Below are 18,750 nucleotides of genomic sequence, written 5' to 3' on the forward strand. Positions count from 1 at the left end.
AATAAGACTCATCACATAAAAAGCAGCTTGTTTTTAGACACTTTTTACTTCTTTCAAGCAGATTTTCACTTGAAATAAGTAGAAAAATCTGACAGTGGAGCAAGTTTTTCTTCCTTATTACAAGCACAAAAAACTTACTTTGACTGGCAGATTTTTCTACTTATTTCAAGTGAAAATTAGTTTGTAACAAGTGAAAATGATCTAAAAACAAGTTAATTTTTAGGTGATGAGTCTTATTTTAAGTGCAAAGAGATTAGTTTTGACTAGAAATGAGACATTTTGACAAGAAATAAGACAAATATTCTTGGAAAGATTTTGAGTTTTTGCAGTGTAGAACAACAGAGGTGAAGACCTGAAGGAAGACGAGAGGAGGGAAGTGAAGATCTTAAAGATAAAAAGAAACAAATCTACATAGAGTATAAAGGTAGATGTTTGTGTTAAAGCTCCTTCAAAATAAAGGTAGATGTTTGTGTTAAAGCTCCTTCAAAATAAAGGTAGATGTTTGTGTTAAAGCTCCATACAGTATAAAGGTAGATGTTTGTGTTAAAGCTCCATACAGTATAAAGGTAGATGTTTGTGTTAAAGCTCCATACAGTATAAAGGTAGATGTTTGTGTTAAAGCTCCATACAGTATAAAGGTAGATGTTTGTGTTAAAGCTCCATACAGTATAAAGGTAGATGTTTGTGTTAAAGCTCCATACAGTATAAAGGTAGATGTTTGTATTAAAGCTCCATACAGTATAAAGGTAGATGTCCATGTGTAGTGTGATTATAAAGCAGCTCTAGGTTCTATATTAATACTATGAAAGTATCAAAGCCTCAGTCCACAGAGAAATGCACACAGCCTGTATTCAGAAACTGAGCCTTAAAACCAGCCGTCAGGACTTCCTGTCACTTTGTGATGTCACAACTAAGCCCCGCCCCCTCACCACCACCTGGACCCACCATCCAACCAACAACAACTTGCAGGATTTTTAGTTTCTCTGAGTGTTTTAATCTGAAATATGCTCTGTTTTTTATTGGATCACATTAGAAAACAGTCAGCCAATCACCTGATTCAGCTAATTTTATTTCATTTATGTAGAAATAATAACTACATATCATTCAATGTGTGCAGAGCTGAACCTTTTAAGTTGAGAAAGAATTGAATACTTGAATATAAACATTCATACCACATTCTTCTGTGTTGTGTGTGTTATGTGGGTTCAGACAGAACCCGAGCAGACTAAAAAGGAAGTTACAGAAACATCTGCAGCAGCTGGATCACAGTCTGAACGTAGTAAATTATGCTGAATCTTCACCTTCACATTCGTCTCACATTGTTTCCTTCAATGTCTGGCTCAAAAGCTGCTGCAGGTTTGAATCCCGACTCCTCCGTCCCTCTGGATTATTCAGGACTGGTCTGTTCTGGACTCGGCCTTGGAGGCAGCAGCACACTGCAAAAACTCAAAATCTTTCCAAGAATATTTGTCTTATTTCTTGTCAAAATGTCTCATTTCTAGTCAAAACTAATCTCTTTCCACTTAAAATAAGACTCATCACCTAAAAATGAACTTGTTTTTAGATCATTTTCACTTGTTTCAAACTAATTTTCACTTGAAATAAGTAGAAAAATCTGCCAGTGAAAGCAAGTTTTTTTGTGCTTGTAATAAGAAAGAAAAACTTGCTCCACTATCAGATTATTTTAAGTGAAAATCTGCTTTAAAGAAGTAAAAAGTGTCTAAAAACAAGCTGCTTTTTACAGTAATGTGATGAGTCCTATTTTAAGTATAATGAGATTTGTTTTGACTGGAAATAAGACAAATATTCTTGGTAAGATTTTGAGTTTTTGCAGTGCAGGAAGTGAAGCGTGCGTGGTGAAGTTGTTTTATGTAACGCTCTCTCTCTCGTCACGACACATTACCTCAGTCTGGAAAACTGTTGCAGATGTGAAGCTTCACTGTTTATTCCTGAGTAAAGGAGCTGAGTCATGATGTTGTGGAGTCGACGAGTCATGTTCTCAGTCACCAGCCCAACAGCTGTGACAGGGGCTGTTTTCGAAACCGCATACTACACTCTAGCGCTGTAATTATGTAACTTTATTAAGTTTTAATATGTTTTCATGTGAGAAAGTAACTGTTTAGACCCCAAATATACGGCCAGTTTATCCAAACGACGGCTGTTTAGAAGTTTGCTCCGATGTTTTTCAGAGAAGTGAAGCTCTGCAGCGACCGGGACATCACAGAGACAGCAGCCGGTCTGCAGAGCTGCTCGGCCGGCCAACCTCCGTCGTCATCCCGGGGGAGAAAACCATCGCTAATTAACTTACCCGCAGGTTTTTAGAGGTTTACCACCGGCTGGTTAAATAATTTTTAGGAGATAAATGTTGGTCTCATTGATGAAATCTAACAATTGTGGCAGTAGAATTAGTTAGTTTGAATGTAAAGTGAAGCTTCTTGTGTGTAAGCAGCGCTGCCTCGGGGCTCTGGAGCCTAACGTTACGTACAGAAATCACCACATTTACAAAAAATAAATAAATATTTTACAATGAACCGATCAATCTGCATTAAGTTTTTTTCAGGGAATGCAGGACCCAAATGCAGACTTTCAATGAACACAGGCTTTATTTTACCTCGACGTGACACGGGAACATAGGAAACACACCATGGAAGGACGTGGACAAACAACAGTGAACCGACAAGGACAAAGGGAGACACTGAGGTTAAATACATGAGGGAACGAGACACAGGTGGTGCAATTAACACAGGTGAGACACATTAGGTAATAAAGGGCAGGGAGCACACAGGAAGACAGGACAAAAGGACTTCAAACTAAAACAGGAACTGAACTTAACTAAACAGGGGAACACAGAGAATGTGACAGAATCCCCCCCCCCACCCCACCCCACCCCTCAAGGGCTCGATCCCAAACAGCCCTCAAAACAAACACCAAACCGGGCGGGAGGAGGCAAGGCAAGGCAAGGAGGGGGTACGGAGGAGGGACACAAGGACAAAAACAAGGAGAACAACAAGACAGTGAGGAGTCTTTGGGGAACGCTGGGCAGAGGGGAACAGGGCTCTGGAGGTCGGCCGAGCAGAGGGGCGTAGGGATTCTGGGAGGAAGCCGTGAGGCTGGGCAGAGTCTGGGGGTCGGCCCGGAGGCCAGGCAGCTCAAGAAATACAAAGTCAAACGCAATCTCCTCCTCCAGTTCTACACAGCCGTTCTAGAAAGCATCCTCACAGCTCACATCTCAGTCTGGTACGGCCGTCTGGACACTCACTCACGCAGCAAACTCCAACGGATCATAAAAAAAGCATCTCTAATCACAAACACCCCTCTTCCATCACTTGATTCACTTTACCATAAACGCACAATAACAAGAGCACATAAAATAATCTCTGATTCAACACACCCAGCTAACCACCTGTTTCAACTGTTGCCCTCTGGCAGACGCTTTAGGTCCATTTCAACTAAAACAACCCGGTTCAAAAACAGCTTTTTTCCCACTGCCATCAGGCTACTGAACTCCACTCATCTCCATACTCCATCTGTGTTAAATGTATAGTCTGTATGTCTGCTCTAATGTTGATGTCTGCACATGTATGTTAAATGTATAACTGATGTCTGTTACCACACAGTACTATGTGCTGGCACTATGCTGTGTCGAAAGCAAATTCTGCCGACTTGTTGTGCAGTCCTTAATAAATGAATTGAATTGAACACCGCTTGCGAGTCATCTCCGGAGGCAGCGCTGGAGAACGCCACCGCTTACGGGACTGGAGACCAGGAGGGAGGCCGACCGCCCACTGACAACCTGGGATGGAGATGGGCGGTGGCAGCAGGAATCGGACAGACCTCCGGTTGGATGCTGGAGGTGGGGGCCGGACGGACCACCTGCTGGACACTGGAATCAAGACCTCGACACTGGAAACAAGAACGGGGAACAGGAGTGGCATCAGCCGGGACCATAGACTGTAAAAAGAATGGACGTAGCGTCCGTGACGTCACCCATTGGTTTTGGGGAGTCGTTTTTGTGACTCCAACATGGCGGCCTGAACAGCGCCATGTTGGATTGGTCGGCCGAGAACCCGCCCACTGGCCTCGAAGCAGCTGTCCACAGAGCTGCTCGGACCTGTCACTCAACGTTTCCGCGCCCTAATTGGTCAGAGTTTTAAACCTAATAACAGTAAAACGGTAGAGTTAAAAAAAAATCCACCCCCCTCAGAGTGTGTGCGGGGGTAGAAACTATCGATTGAGAAAAAAAAACGTTCTGACACCAGGCTTTTAACATGTTTATTGAGGATGTAAAATCGGCGATTTTAACATGGGGGTCTATGGGGAATGCTGCTTTCTGACACAAGCCCCCAGAGGAAGCCGGGGGGATTGCAGTTTTTTGAACGCGAAAGTGAGCTTCACTTCTCAGACCCACAACTGCCCCCTTGGCCAGGACCCCCGACACTGGAGGAAGCTGCAGCTCTGGAGGTGGCCGAACTGCCAACAAGGCAGTGGGAGCCAGCGTCGGCCGGACCACCGACTGCCTCACCGCAGGTAGGGGACATAGAGGCTGATGCCCAGCCGGAAAAGGAGGTTTGCCAGCCAGCTTCCCTATAGCCAGCCGGGAGGCCTTGACTGGCCTGGAGGCGGCTAGCCCCGCTCTGTAGACCTGTTGGACTGAGCGGGGCCCCCCCAGGGCCAGCCGGGTGCCCCAGAAAGGGTTGTCCTCTTCTGGGGAGGCTGGTTGCTGGGGACGAGGCTTGGACTGCTGGTGTAATGGTAAATTTGAATATTCCTTTGATTTTAACCCACGTCGCTTGCCGAGTCGTTTGACGTGGGTTGGTGCGCCGTTCCCACTGCCACCAAAAGCCGATTGTTAGTGGGTTTAAACGGGTTTAAATGGGTTTTTTGGCCAGTGGGAAAGGGGTAAAACAGTCACATTAGTGGGCGTTCCAGACACAATTGGCTGTCCGCCGCCAACACTTAAAAAGAAATGCAATAATTTGGGCAGAGAATACTAACACTTTGTGACAGTGGAGCATTGGCTAATTAAACCTGAACTCTCCAGGTGTGGTGTCTCCTCCTCTGTGTCTCTAACCCTCCTCTCCTCCATGTGCATCTGTTTCCAATGAGAAATCAATCCATGGAGCGGTGGATAAGGTTATTTATCATCTACCATGTTACCATGTGTATATCTGTGTAGTCTTATGTCATCAACAAGAGATTACGGGTTACGGGGCGCGGTGCCGCAGAGATGACAGTTAGACTGTTGATTAAAAAAAAAGACAAACTCAGTTGTCACATGTATTCGATTATGAGAAAACTGATAAACTATTCTGGGAACTGATGATCAGTTGCCCAGTGTATCCATGAGATGTTCCTTGCAAAGGGTGATGTGGTTGATCATTAAGAGGTGCTGTAAAAATAAAGTCTATCATAATGACTATATAACTGAAACAAGGTCAGATAGTTGTAATAAACTGAGACATAAAACATTTAGTTCTGTTGTTGAACTTTGTGTCAGACAAAGGTTGAACAAACAGGACTGAGTCACACCTGATCAGATACCAGGTGTTTTTTGTTGTTGTTTTTTTACAACTTCTGACAGACACATGATCTAACTTTTAAGTTTTTAACAAGTCTTCATTGAAAAGTTGAGATCAACAGCTGCTGCTCCTCACACTGGAATGAGAAGCAAAACAAACAGACTTTCTGCTCTCAAACACAGTGAGCTCGACTCTGTTCAGGTGTTTCCTTGTTCCCTCCCCTTCAGATCTACAGATTGAAGATGAATGAATGAATGAATGAATTTATTTATTTAAAACAGGGACAATGCACAAAAAACATTAATCTTGTAAAACAAGAAGAGATGCTTTGAGCCTGGTTATATATAGCAACAATTGCTAATTTCCACCTGTAGTCCCTGGGCAGGTAAAGTGCTAAACAGATACAATATTAAGATTAATTGAAATAGGACATAATAACCATATTTAAAAAAAAATTGACAGAAAGCACTAATAAAAGCAGGGAAACAGGAGCGCCAAATCATAAAGTGCACAATAGGGACTAACAGCACATACACTCTCTCTCACTCTCATCACACATTCAAACACAAACACATACAGAAGTAATATTTTCAGTGATGAGTCAGCCGTGCTGTAATGCTGATTTGAGCACGTTCTAAATGTCTTATTGACCAATCAGATTGCTTGGTCGGAACTACTTGTTGTATAATACACAGAAAACAGTCATCCTCCTCTAATGACCACACTCATAACCAGACACATACACACACTCACACAGTAGTCGAGTTGAGAGGGGATGAGGGGGGATGGCATCCTCCCTGAAATAAAAACGATCAAAATCATCCCCCCTGAAAAAATGCCATCCCCCCTCTCCATCCCTCCCCTTTTTACATTAAACGTTGGACATATAACTTGTAATTATAGGCTGTCAAATCAATTTTAACGGCGTCAATTTCTTTTTATCTATTGATAGGCTAGTTGATTTAATTAAAAAACATTTGCACAAATCAAGCCTATACCCACTTTTCCATGTTGATAAAAGTATTAAAATGATAATTCAAGGGACATTTAGGCTATAATAGATAAAAATGTGCGATTAATTTGCGATTAATCACGAGTTAAAGCAGAAGTAAGTGGTCTGGTCGTTTTCGCTAATGCTGCGTTCCAGGCAGGCTTTTGAAATCGTAAATTACAGCTTCAAGTCACAACTTACGACTTTGTAGCGTTCCAGACAACCCACTCGTGTTTTTCCGACCTGTTTTACCTGTGAAAGTCACTATAACGGCCACTCGTAACTTCTGACCCGTGAACTCGTACCAGATCGAACTGGTACGACTTCACGGTCGGAAAAATACGAGTTTCCTTGAACGCACCGTAACAGTCCTCGTCCCTACGTCGCCACATTCACGGCGTTCCTTGGCTGCACACACAGCCCTGCATGCCGTTCTCTCTCCTCATTGGATAAAAACTGTAGGATACGATAAATGTTTTCTCCTGGGCTCAGAGCAGAGCAGAGTGACTGACAGACCCGTGTTTCAGACCAAACACTCTATAGAAGTGATTGCTGTCGGAAGATACAACTATTTAAGACTTATATTAACACAAATATTTCACTTACTTCTGCTTTAAGTATGACATTCATGAGATTAATCGGGATTAAATATTTTAATAGATTGACAGCCCTAATTATTTCATCATTAGAGAGTTGAATAAAAAAAATAATAAAATCTGAGGGCACAAATAAAAAAAATTCAAATAAACTTGGCTTGATTTGATTTGAGAGGATTAAGAAGTCTTATTTTCAGTGTTTTGTTTTGATATCGAATTTACATGAATCCCCCCCCCCCCCTTTTTTTAAGGTTAAAAAAATAGACCATCCCCCTGAATTTTTTTTACAACTCGACTACTGATAATACTCAACAATGTGTGCAAATTTGCTTACTCAGTAACCAGCGCTTTGACCAGCAGGAGAATGTGTGAGGATTTGTACATAGAAGATGGGTGGAACCAACATGTGGCGAAGAGGAGGAGCCGACAGAGATCAGAGTTCAAACTGGTTTAACTTCTGAGCAACAGAATCTCAGACAGTCGTCGTCATCGTCGTCGTCTGTGATAGAGCGCTGGAAAAGAGAGTAACGACACCACCATTGACTCCCGTGGTAAGGGTTTAAGGGTTTAAGGGTTTAAGGGTTTAAGGGTTTAAGGGTTTAAGGGTTGTGCGCCTAGTGGCAGGATATGGGTATTGCAAAAGCGCCCAGAAAACCCATTCACTCCAATGTATGTGTGTTGCCCACTTGCTTGTAAATTGATGAAAACGGCCGTGTTTTTGTTTTTAAGTGTCTTGGTCATATTAAAATTATACGTATGTAAATGTACTTTATTTATACAGCCCTTTACAACAATCCTTTCGGAGTACCAAAGTGCTTTACATAGTGTAATAATAAAAAGAAAGAAGCAGAAATAAAAACAATTTAAAAACAATAAAAACTGTGAGAGCAATAGAATACAGCAAAGTCAAATAAGTTAAAGGACAATTCCAGGCGAATTCAACTCAGGGGTGTATTTTCCTATCATTTTAGGTCTAAAAGAAGGAATCTGAAGATTTTCAGTTTAATCGCTCCTGTTTTACGGTAGTTGCGTCTGTCCCCGCATCGCCACGGCAGCAATGAATGGGAGTGGATGTAAGTTCCGCTGTTTAGGCTGTTTACATCCCTCAAAGCCGCAATTTTTTTCCACAGACAGCGTCAGATGGAGACTCAAACATGCACCGATAAGTTTATTTACTTCAACAAGCCAACATGTTTTTAAAACTAGATCTAATTCAAAGTCTCCCGGAGTCTCGCGCGAGACCCAGTTGCCGCTCGGTGTGTTCAGGTGCAGTGGGAAAAGCTACCGCTTGTGTCATAAACACAGGAATATCAACTCTTTACTTGCTTCAAGTAAAAAAAATTCTCGGCGCATCTTTGAGTCTCCATCTGACGCTGTCTGTGGAAAAAAATGTACACTTGAAGCAAGTAAAGAGTTGATATTCCTGTGTTTATGACACAAGCGGTAGCTCCTACTGCACCTGAATACACCAGCACTGCAACTTCGGTCTCGCGCGAGACTCTGGGAGACTTTGAATTAGATCTAGTTTTACAAACACGTCGGCTTGTTGAAGTAAATAAACTTCTCGGTGCATGTTTGAGTCTCCATCTGATGCTGTCTGTGGAAAAAAATTGCGGCTTTGAGGGCTGGAAACAGCCTAAACAGCGGAACTATCCACTCCCATTCATTGCTGCCGTGGCGATGCGCGGACAGATGCAACTACCGCAAAACAGGAGCGATTAAACTGAAAATCTTCAGATTCATTCTTTTAGACCTAAAATGATATGAAAATACACCCCTGAGTTGAATTCGCCTGGAATTGTCCTTTAAAATAAAATAAAATAAGATAAAAGTGCCATCGTGCTACTGGGTATTAAAAGCCATCCTAAATACCGGTAAGTAGGTTCTTATAATTTGTTTATTACAAAATTTAGATTGAAACATTAATGTAGACAACTATTTTTTTTTTTACTCGTCTATGTGTTAATATTTATCTGTAAAGGATCCTCAATGATGCTATTAACGTGGGTGATCTATAAATGTCCTTAAATTATTGAAAATACCACACTTGCTCATTCACCAACAATGCAGAGATGTCAGTTCTTGGGCGCTTTTGCAAAACCCATATTCCACCACCAGGAGGCGCTGCCATTGGACCGATGCGTGTCGTTACTCTCTTTTCCAGAGCTCTAGTCTGTGAGAGGTGAAATGGCGCAGAAAGGAGTTCGTCTGGACCAGGAGACCTTCTCTTGTTCCATCTGTCTGGATCTACTGAAGGACCCAGTGACTATTCCCTGTGGACACAGCTACTGCTTCGACTGTATTCAAACCCACTGGGATGGAGAGGATGGGAGGAAAACCCACAGCTGTCCTCAGTGTAGGAAGAAGTTCAAACAACAAAGACCTGACTTGGTGAAAAACACCATGTTGGCAGCTTTAGTGGAGGAGCTGAAGAAGACTGGACTCCACGCTGCTGCTGCTGCTGCTGATCCCTGCGATGCTGGACCTGAAGATGTGGCCTGTGACGTCTGCACTGGGAGGAAACTCAAAGCTGTCAAGTCCTGTCTGCAATGTCTGGCTTCCTACTGCGAGAAACATCTCCAACCTCATTTTGAGTCTCCTACGTTTAAGAATCACAAGCTGGTGGAGCCGTCCAAGAAGCTCCACGAGGAGATCTGCTCTCATCATAATGAGGCGATGAAGATGTTCTGCCGCACCGATCAGCAGTGTATCTGTAACCTCTGCCTTCTGGATGAACACAAAGGCCACGACACAGTCTCAGCCGTGGCAGAAAGGACCGAGAGGCAGAGAGAGCTGGAGCTGAGTCGACAGAAAATCCAGCAGAGAATCCAGCTCAGAGAGAAAGATGTGAAGGTGCTTCAACAGGAGGTGGAGGCCATCAATGGCTCTGCTGATAAAGCAGTGGAGGACAGTGAGAAGATCTTCACTCAGCTGATCCGTCTGATGGAGAAAAGAAGCTCTGAGCTGAAGCAGCAGATCAGATCTGTAGTGTATTATACACCTTAACTTTCTTGCTTAAATATCTTGTATTGTCTTGTGTTTTTCTTTGTGTGTGTGCTTTCTCTGAACTGAAGGAATGTGTGAACTGATGCTCTGCTTCATGGGTTCCATATCCTGCCTAGAAGCAATTTGGTTTGTTGGAAAGTTGATGATTGTTTTGTTTAGCCTAAAGGCTGAAACCTTAGGTCAAGGGCATCTTCTTCCGTTGACCTATGGTAGCCCAAAAGTTATCGATTTGGTCAAGAGGTTAAATGCCAGAAAGTAAATGATCCAGATCAAGGTTGTCTTTGTTGATTAGTTGCATTCCTTAGTTTGGAGAAGGTGGAGTGTTTGGAGTTAGAAACATATAGCCTATAAGGTCAGAGCTTTGGGCCAGTAGAGAGAGATCTCATATTGGACCAGAGATGCTCCAGGATTCGGCATTTTTGTACACTGATCTTCTTCTTGATTAATAAACTTCTTTTTTGAATACAATTGAAGACGTGTCAGCGGTGATCCCTTCTTTTCATCAACACATCAATATACCACAGATCCCAGCAGGAAACTCAAGTGAGTGGAGTCAAAGAGCTTCAGAAGAAGCTGGAGCAGGAGATCACTGAGCTGAAGAGGAAAGACGCTGAGCTGAAGCTGCTGCCACACACAGAGGATCACACCCAGTTTCTACACAACTACCCCTCACTGTCAGCACTCAGTCCATCTACACACTCATCCAGCATCAACGTCCGTCCTCTCAGACACTTTGAGGATGTGACAGCAGCTGTGTCAGAGCTCAGAGACAAACTACAGGACCTTCTGAGAGACACGTGGACAAACATCTCACTGACAGTGGCTGAAGTGGATGTTTTACTGTCACCACCAGAGCCCAAGACCAGAACTGGGTTCTTGAGATATTCACAGGAAATCACACTGGATCCAAACACAGCATACAGAAAACTGTCATTATCTGAGGGAAACAGGAAAGTAACATCTACGAGTAAAGATCAGTCTCATCCTAGTCACCCAGACAGATTCGCTAAATGGCCTCAGGTCCTGAGCAGAGAGAGTCTGACTGGACGCTGCTACTGGGAGGTGGGGTGGGGAAGAGGAGGGGGAGTTTCTGTAGCAGTCGCATACAAGAATATCAGCAGAGCAGGGTGGGAAAGTTGGTTTGGATATAATAACAAATCTTGGTCGTTAGAGAGTTCCAACAACAGATTCACATTTTGCTTCAACAACATCGGAAATCCAGTCTCGGGTCCTCAGTCCTCCAGACTAGGAGTGTACCTGGATCACAGAGCAGGTATTCTGTCCTTCTACAGCGTCTCTCAAACCATGACTCTCCTCCACAGAGTCCAGACCACATTCACTCAGCCGCTACACGCTGGATTTTATGTTTGTCCTGGATCCACAGCAGAGTTGTGTAAACTCAAATAGACAAAGATCATCATTTAAACACTCCCGAGTCCATGACCAGCAGATAGACACCATCCTTTCGACTGTGCGTACAGTAACAAGGGAGATAGAGCCGTATTGCCGTAATTAGCTTAGCTCAAATGCTGGAAGTGTATAGGTAGTGTTAGCCTGCCTCCACTTAAAGTCGCTAATTAGCTTAGCTCAAACGCTGGAAGTGTATGGGTAGTGTTAGCCTGCCTCCACCTAAAGTCGCTAATTAGCTTAGCTCAAACACTGGAAGTGTATGGGTAGTGTTAGCCTGCCTCCACCTAAAGTCGCTAATTAGCTTAGCTCAAACGCTGGAAGTGTATAGGTAGTGTTAGCCTGCCTCCACCTAAAGTGAAGGTGCAGTTGGTTAAAATCTGTATTTGGGCACTGGTCTCGGTGTGCTATTACTTTTCTCAACAGTTTACGTCGCGAAAAACTGCGCAGAATTTTGCATTGAAGTCAATGGGACGGGCGAAAAAAAAAGGAGCAAAATAGAACAATCATTGGAGTTTAACAAACGTCTACTGCTCAGGCATACTTTCACCTAGAGACTCCATTTAAACTTTAAACAGTAGACACAAGTCTTGTGTATTGTCGTATTATTCCACATTTTGATAGGTCATATAGTTTTTGATCAATCCGTGATCAATGACCATGATCATTTTTGGAGAAATTATGAGATTATAATGGGTGTGTATTGCACGGAATGTTCGTGTTAGAGTGGGTGACATCATCGGTTAGAGTGGGAGAGAGCCCAGAAAAATTCCTGAATTTTTCTCTTTCCACACTCGGCCCGGCCACAATTTACACTCTACACACATGATTTTTTCAGAATTTGTAAGACAAACTTGTTCTGTTTCTCATCATCTGCTCAAAATATCAGAGAGACTTACAGAATTTACAGAATCAGCCTCTAAGTGCGGCCACGTCTGTCTCTGCTCCTCATTGACTCCAATACAAAGATTTTCTGAGAGAAGCAGAACGGACCGATGTTTTCGGCTTGGGTAGGAGGCAGGCTAACACTACCCATACACTTCCAGTGTTTGAGCTAAGCTAATTAGCGACTTTAGGTAGGAGGCAGGCTAACACTACCCATACACTTCCAGTGTTTGAGCTAAGCTAATTAGCGACTTTAGGTAGGAGGCAGGCTAACACTACCCATACACTTCCAGTGTTTGAGCTAAGCTAATTAGCGACTTTAGGTAGGAGGCAGGCTAACACTACCCATACACTTCCAGTGTTTGAGCTAAGCTAATTAGCGACTTTAGGTGGAGGCAGGCTAACACTACCCATACACTTCCAGTGTTTGAGCTAAGCTAATTAGCGACTTTAGGTGGAGGCAGGCTAACACTACCCATACACTTCCAGTGTTTGAGCTAAGCTAATTAGCGGTGCGCCAGCTCTGCCCGTATCTCCCTTGTTACTGCACGCACAGTTGAAAGGATGGTGTCTATCTGCTGGTCATGGACTCGGGAGTGAGGCAAGAGATGAAAAAAAATGTTGGCGTATCCCTTTAACAGAGAAACTACCAGACTTTCTTTTATCACTGAGGTTTGTTCTCACGGTGGAAACTAAGAAATCTACAATCACATTTACATTTATGTTTTTGTTATGAGGTTCAATCAAAGTGTAAATATCATGATAATAATCAATGGGGAGATGATACTACTACTTTCTACTTACTTTACTACTACTTTTCACTTTGTACAGTTTTCTTTAAATATGTTTAGTTTATTTTAATGACTGTGGCCTTTATTATTTTCTTACGAGATGAGCTGAGTGTCTTTTGGAGGGTCTTTTGTCTTTTTTTCTAGAGAGGTAGAAAACGAAATGCATTTTTTGTTTCACTGTCCTTTTTACCATGACTAGACTGTAGACATTATAAGCTCTTTCTTAAAATGACCCCAGACTGTCCTGATTTGTTTTCTGTGGCCGATGACTGTAGACAAGCATACCTGTTTAGTGACAAAGTGTTTTATTTAGCTCAGTATGTGGTGAATGCGCTTTATGTGGTGATGTTCTTTTGTTCATTGTACTATATTTCTTTTGGTGTGTCTTGTAAGTATAAGTGTAATGACACCGTGAAAATAAAATAAAAAACAACTAACTTTATTTTATCTGTTTGTCCTGTGTTTCTCTTAAATTTTGAAAAGAAATAAACGTATATTTAAAAAATATATATATATACTGTATATATATATAATTTAACAACATAGAGATGTGAGTGAATGAGTCTCAGGAGACGACTCGACTCTTTAACCTCCGACCGCAGAGAAGAAAAAACCTTTTAGTGTCACATCATTGTGGTTTTTCCAGTAGATACTGACTCACTGTGTGTGTGTGTGTGTGTGTGTGTGTGTGTGTGTGTGTGTGTGTGTGTGTGTGTGTGACAATAGCCTCCTTTATCTTGTGTTTTCCTGCAGCTCCATCTGGTTCCAATCGCTCGCTGATGGAAACGGCTTCACATCAGTTTCTTCTGCCAGCAGCTCGTAAAACTTTCACCTCAGACACTCTGAGGTTTGTTGATGTTGATGAAGCGATCGGAGAATCTCAGAGTTTCTATCAGTTAAACAATTAATCGATACAACAATCAATGTTTTAACTGAACCTAAACTAAACTCTTCACCGATTTGTCGTCTGATTCACCTCCGACATCTGAGGATCAGAGTGTGTGTTAAATCACATACAGATGTGCTGTGTGTGTGTGTGTGTGTGTGTGTGTGTGTGTGTGTGTGTGTGTGTGTGTGTAGGCTACAAAACATTTCTAGAGACAGAAAAGAGAGAGAGAACAGATGGTCCAACACTTTCATGGCCAAGTTAAAGGGATAATTCAACATTTTGTCAAATTGGCCTATTGCCCTAATCCCTATAGTCTTAGCAGTAAGTTCGTTACCTTTAATTGTCAGTGCAAGCTGTTTTTATACAGAGACTGTTGATGAAAAACTGTCCCTGAAGGCAACGTGCATCAGTGGTTTTGCATGAATTTCCCTCTAAAACAACTCTGTGTGGTAACGTTGTGTTATTATCTCATAGCGTGGTGAATGTGCAGCTCACAACTTGTCCACCAGAGCGTTGTGGAGTTGTTGGATTGTGTATTTGATGAGTTTGATGAGGGAAACCAAGAAATCCCATAATGAGCCTCCGTAGCGTAGCTCTGAGCAGCTCACGGCTCTGCTCCGCCGTTCTAAAAACAGCTTGCACCGACAATTAAAGGTAACGAACCTACTGCTATGACTATAGGGATTATGGCAATGGGCCAGTTTGATAAAATGTTGAACTATCCCTTTAAACTCATTCTGTAGAAGTGTTTCAGGAACACACACGCACACACCAAGATCATTCAGCATTAGACGTCATTAAATGTCAGTGGACAACAATGATCTTCAAACATTCATAACCCAGAGATAAAACAATAACACTTGGCTATAAACTGCCTTCTCAGTTAAAGGGATAGTTCAACATTTTGGCAAATTGGTCCATTGCCATAATCCCTATAGCAGTAGGTTTGTTACCTTAAATTGTCGGTGCAAGCTATTTTTAGAACGGCGGAGCAGAGCCGCTATGAGATAATAACACAACGTTACCACACAGAGTTGTTTTAGAGGGAAATTCATGCAAAACCGCTGATGCACGTTGCCTTCAGGGACAGTTTTTCATCAAGCAGTCTCTGTATTTGCTAACTCTGGCTCACTTTGCAGTTTCTGTTAAATTCTGTTGATCAGTGTTGCACTGCCCCTGTCAAATAAACCAATCAATTAAATTAAATTAAATTAATAAATGTCGTCAATACATCTGATTAGATATCAATAGATCTGATGATTCTGATCAGAGGTCAGTAGATGTCATATCTCTCTCTCTCCAGTGGCGCCACCTTGTGGTTCTCAGTGAACCTTGGTGACTAGAATGTGTGTCTGTGTGTGTGTGTGTTTGTGTTTTCAAACCGCTCATCACACAAAAAAAAACACATAACATCACCATTTTTACATAAATAATCTATAATTAAATTACAGCTGTTCTTCAATATTTCATTTAAAAAAGATAAAGATGAGTCTCTTTGACCTTTGACCTTTCCAGTCAGTGCAGAGTTCAATCACATATTTTACAAAACAAGAATCAAATGAGACCAAACTTCAATAAAAAACCTTCATCTCAATAAGTTACAGTGTAATTACATTAGAAAATATTATTTAAACATCTCATATGATAAACTCAGTCCTGGGGGGGCACAGCCTTCTACACTGAAAAAATTCAAATATCTTACCAAGAATATTTGTATTATTTCTAGTCAAAATATCATTTCTAGTCAAAACTAATCTCATTCTACTTAAAATAAGACTCCTCACATAAAAAGCAGCTTGTTTTTAGACACTTTTTACTTCTTTCAAACAAATTTTCACTTGAAATAAGTAGAAAAATCTGATAGTGGAGCAAGTTTTTCTTTCTTATTACAAGCACAAAAAAACTTGTCACTTTCACTGGCAGATTTTTCTACTTATTTCAAGTGAAAATTAGTTTGAAACAAGTGAAAATGATCTAAAAACAATTTAATTTTTCAGTCTTATTTAAAGTGGAAAGAGTTTAGTTTTGACTAGAAATGAGACATTTTGACAAGAAATAAGACAAATATTCTTGGAAAGACTTTGAGTTTTTGCAGTGTACTGGGTCACATGTCTGCAGGAGGTGATGAAGAAGCTCCGTCTTCATATTCATATTCATCTTCATCATCAGTGCAGATGCAGCCGGAGGTAAAGAGGAGGAGGAGGAGGAGGAGCAGTGGGCAGCAGCAGCGGCCAGTGGAGCGGACTGAAGGCCGGAGAGGAGCAGAGAGGAGCTGCTGGGTGGGAGGTGAAAGAGGGGAAGGAGGAGGGGAAGGAGGAGGGGAAGGAGGCCGGGGGGAAGCAGAGCTGCTCCTCCTCCTCCTGCGGCCGCTGCTCCTTCTTCCACTTGGTCCGTCGGTTCTGGAACCAGATCTTGACCTGGGTCTCGGTGAGGTGCAGCGCCGCCGCCAGGCCGTGGCGCTCCAGCACCGACAGGTAGTGGCAGCGCCGGAAGCTGAGCTCCAGCACCTGCAGCTGCTGCAGCGTGAAGGAGGTGCGGAGCCGCCGGCGCTTCACCTTCGACCCCCGGAGCCTCGGAGCCTCCTGCTCCTCCTCCTGATCCTCTGGGCTGCAGCTCTCTCCTCCCCGGGGATCAGCTGTGTCAGTAGAAGCACCTGGAATAAGACAAATGTGTTAGCCCTATGTCGCTATTTGTATCAAATTGGATACATGAAAATACATGAGTTTTTCAGACCCCTACATCCTCACTGTGATTTTTTCCCCCTGAAAAACCTAATGTACACAATCAGATACATGCAATGATCAGACAAACCATCAGCAGCCTTCACTTGGGACCAATTCTATTCTCGTTATACATGCTCCCCCTGGGGCACATAATACAAAAATATGACGTGTCTTTCCATTTTTATGCTGACGACACTCAGCTGTATACCTGCCCGTAAACGCCACTGACCCTGGGAAGTTGAGTGCTTTACTAGATTGTATCACTGCCGTCAAAAACTGGATGTCGCAAAATTTTCTTCAGCTGAACGACAACAAAACTGAGGTTCTTGTTTTTGGCCCCCAGCAGATAACCAAGCAAATAATGTCATCTGCTGGGCCGCTAGTGGACGCCATCAAACCCTCTGCTAGAAACCTTGGGGTCTGGTTTGATGGCAATTTAAGCTTTGAACAACATACGACTAAACTTGTACAGTCTTGCTTTTATCATCTCAGAAATATTTCAAAGATTAGATCGTTTTTATCTTTTAAAGACGCAGAAATGTCATATGGACATGCACTGCTACGCCGAGACCCGCTGTAACTCAGAGAAGCCACGGAGGACTCTGAAACTTCTCCCAGAAATTTCAATTTTGGGTGAACTATCCCTATAACTACTGCTGGGCTGGTGCAGTAGTGACCCAGTGGTTGAGTTATAAAACAACCCCAAAATGGGTTATTTTTAACCCAACAGTTTTTAGTGTGTAGCCTACAGTCTGTGCAGGTGAATCCTACAGGTGTGCTGTTCTGCTCTGCTGCTCTGCATCTCACCTGTTGTGACGTCATCATCACCGAGCCTCCTCCTCGTGAAGCCGTGGGGGTCCAGGTCCAGGATGTCCTCCACGGAGAACCGCGTCAGGCTGCGGACCAGCGGCGCTTTGGCTGCATGAGGCCGCGTCTCAGCTCCAGAGCAGCGGGGAGGACTCATGCTGCACAGTCGGTGTGTGTGTGTCGGTCTGTGTGGGTCTGCGTGTGTGTCAGTGTGTGTGTCGGTCAGTGTGTGTGTGTGCCTTATATATATACCTAGGCTGTGCACGCGTCACTGGGGCGTGTGCACATTTACATTTCATTCATAAAAGTCTGTGAACACGCTCCGACCGGCTCTTGACTAGAATATGTTAATGCGGGCTTCTCAGCTGGGGGGGCAACAGGGCAGTGGGGCAGTTATTTATTGCCCGGCATCTGGTTAAAATGTGCCCCCTTTCTTTGGCTCCGTGTTCCGCATTGTGTTTTGTCTTGTCATTATTTGCCAGTGGGAGATTTTTACGGCGCTGAGACACGTGAACGCCTCTTCACATGCTAATTGATGGACTCATCAAAGAGAAAGTTTAATGAGAAACCCGCGCGAACAGGAGCAACCATCTGATCTGATCCGTGAAGGCAACACGACACATACAGATCAATACAGATCAATACAGATCATTGATTATTACTGAAACTGAATGGACTCATCTATTAGTTATAATGGGAAGAATAAATCAGTTTAAAGTCGTTTATCAGACAGTTTGTTTAGGATTAAAGTTGGTGTGAGGTTTAAAAACTCTTCTTACTTCAGTTTGATACTATACACAAGTGTTAACTTAGATTATTTTATTGTTTAAACCAGCAAACCAGAAGCTATTATATCTACCTTTAATTCAGTATAACATAGCCTACACCACTTTTACATAAACAGCAAAGTTAACACAAATAAGGGTAAGTGCACACTAAGCAATTCATCATTAATAACACATGAATACCCATTATGTAGTTTTTAAACACAGTTAAAAATAGTTTATCCATCATGGATAAGCACTAACTGTGTTTATAAACTATATACTAATGAGTATTCATGCGTATTAAATGAAGAATTTAGTATTTATTAATGCTTAATAAATGCTTAATAGTGTGTAGTGTTACCCAAATAA

At 42.5% G+C, this 18,750-nt stretch overlaps 2 protein-coding genes across 2 annotated transcripts; one reads left to right on the forward strand and one right to left on the reverse strand.

Moving 5' to 3' along the window:
• Window positions 1-9,244: 9,244 nt before the first annotated feature.
• Window positions 9,245-11,519, forward strand: LOC146976776 (tripartite motif-containing protein 16-like). The gene is made up of 3 exons (XM_085794284.1): window positions 9,245-9,288; window positions 9,392-10,094; window positions 10,644-11,519. Exons 1-3 carry the CDS (start codon window positions 9,245-9,247, stop codon window positions 11,517-11,519), a joined length of 1,623 nt encoding a protein of 540 aa, XP_085650410.1.
• Window positions 11,520-14,133: 2,614 nt separating this feature from the next.
• pnx (posterior neuron-specific homeobox) lies at window positions 14,134-17,771 on the reverse strand. The gene is made up of 3 exons (XM_085794285.1): window positions 17,615-17,771; window positions 16,330-16,737; window positions 14,134-14,180 (listed from the first exon to the last, which is right to left on the reverse strand). The coding sequence occupies exons 1-3, from the start codon at window positions 17,769-17,771 to the stop codon at window positions 14,134-14,136; spliced, it is 612 nt and encodes a 203-aa protein (XP_085650411.1).
• Between the last annotated feature and the right edge of the window lie 979 nt (window positions 17,772-18,750).

This window comes from Trachurus japonicus, chromosome 12 (assembly GCF_045865225.1).
Source record: "Trachurus japonicus isolate A0001 chromosome 12, Traja_1.0".
NCBI lineage: Eukaryota > Metazoa > Chordata > Actinopteri > Carangiformes > Carangidae > Trachurus > Trachurus japonicus.

Bases quoted from the DNA above. Each gene is read 5' to 3' on its own strand.
- pnx (XM_085794285.1), bottom strand. From the start codon at position 17,771: ATGAGTCCTCCCCGCTGCTCTGGAGCTGAGACGCGGCCTCATGCAGCC. The intron at 16,738-17,614 runs GTGAGATGCAGA...GTCTTATTCCAG, and splicing joins TGATGATGACGTCACAACAG to GTGCTTCTACTGACACAGCT. The intron at 14,181-16,329 runs GTCCGCTCCACT...TCTGATCCTCAG, and splicing joins CTGCTCCTCTCCGGCCTTCA to ATGTCGGAGGTGAATCAGAC.
- LOC146976776 (XM_085794284.1), top strand. From the start codon at position 9,245: ATGCGTGTCGTTACTCTCTTTTCCAGAGCTCTAGTCTGTGAGAG. The intron at 9,289-9,391 runs GTGAAATGGCGC...CTGTGGACACAG, and splicing joins AGAGCTCTAGTCTGTGAGAG to CTACTGCTTCGACTGTATTC. The intron at 10,095-10,643 runs GTGTATTATACA...CACAGATCCCAG, and splicing joins AGCAGCAGATCAGATCTGTA to CAGGAAACTCAAGTGAGTGG.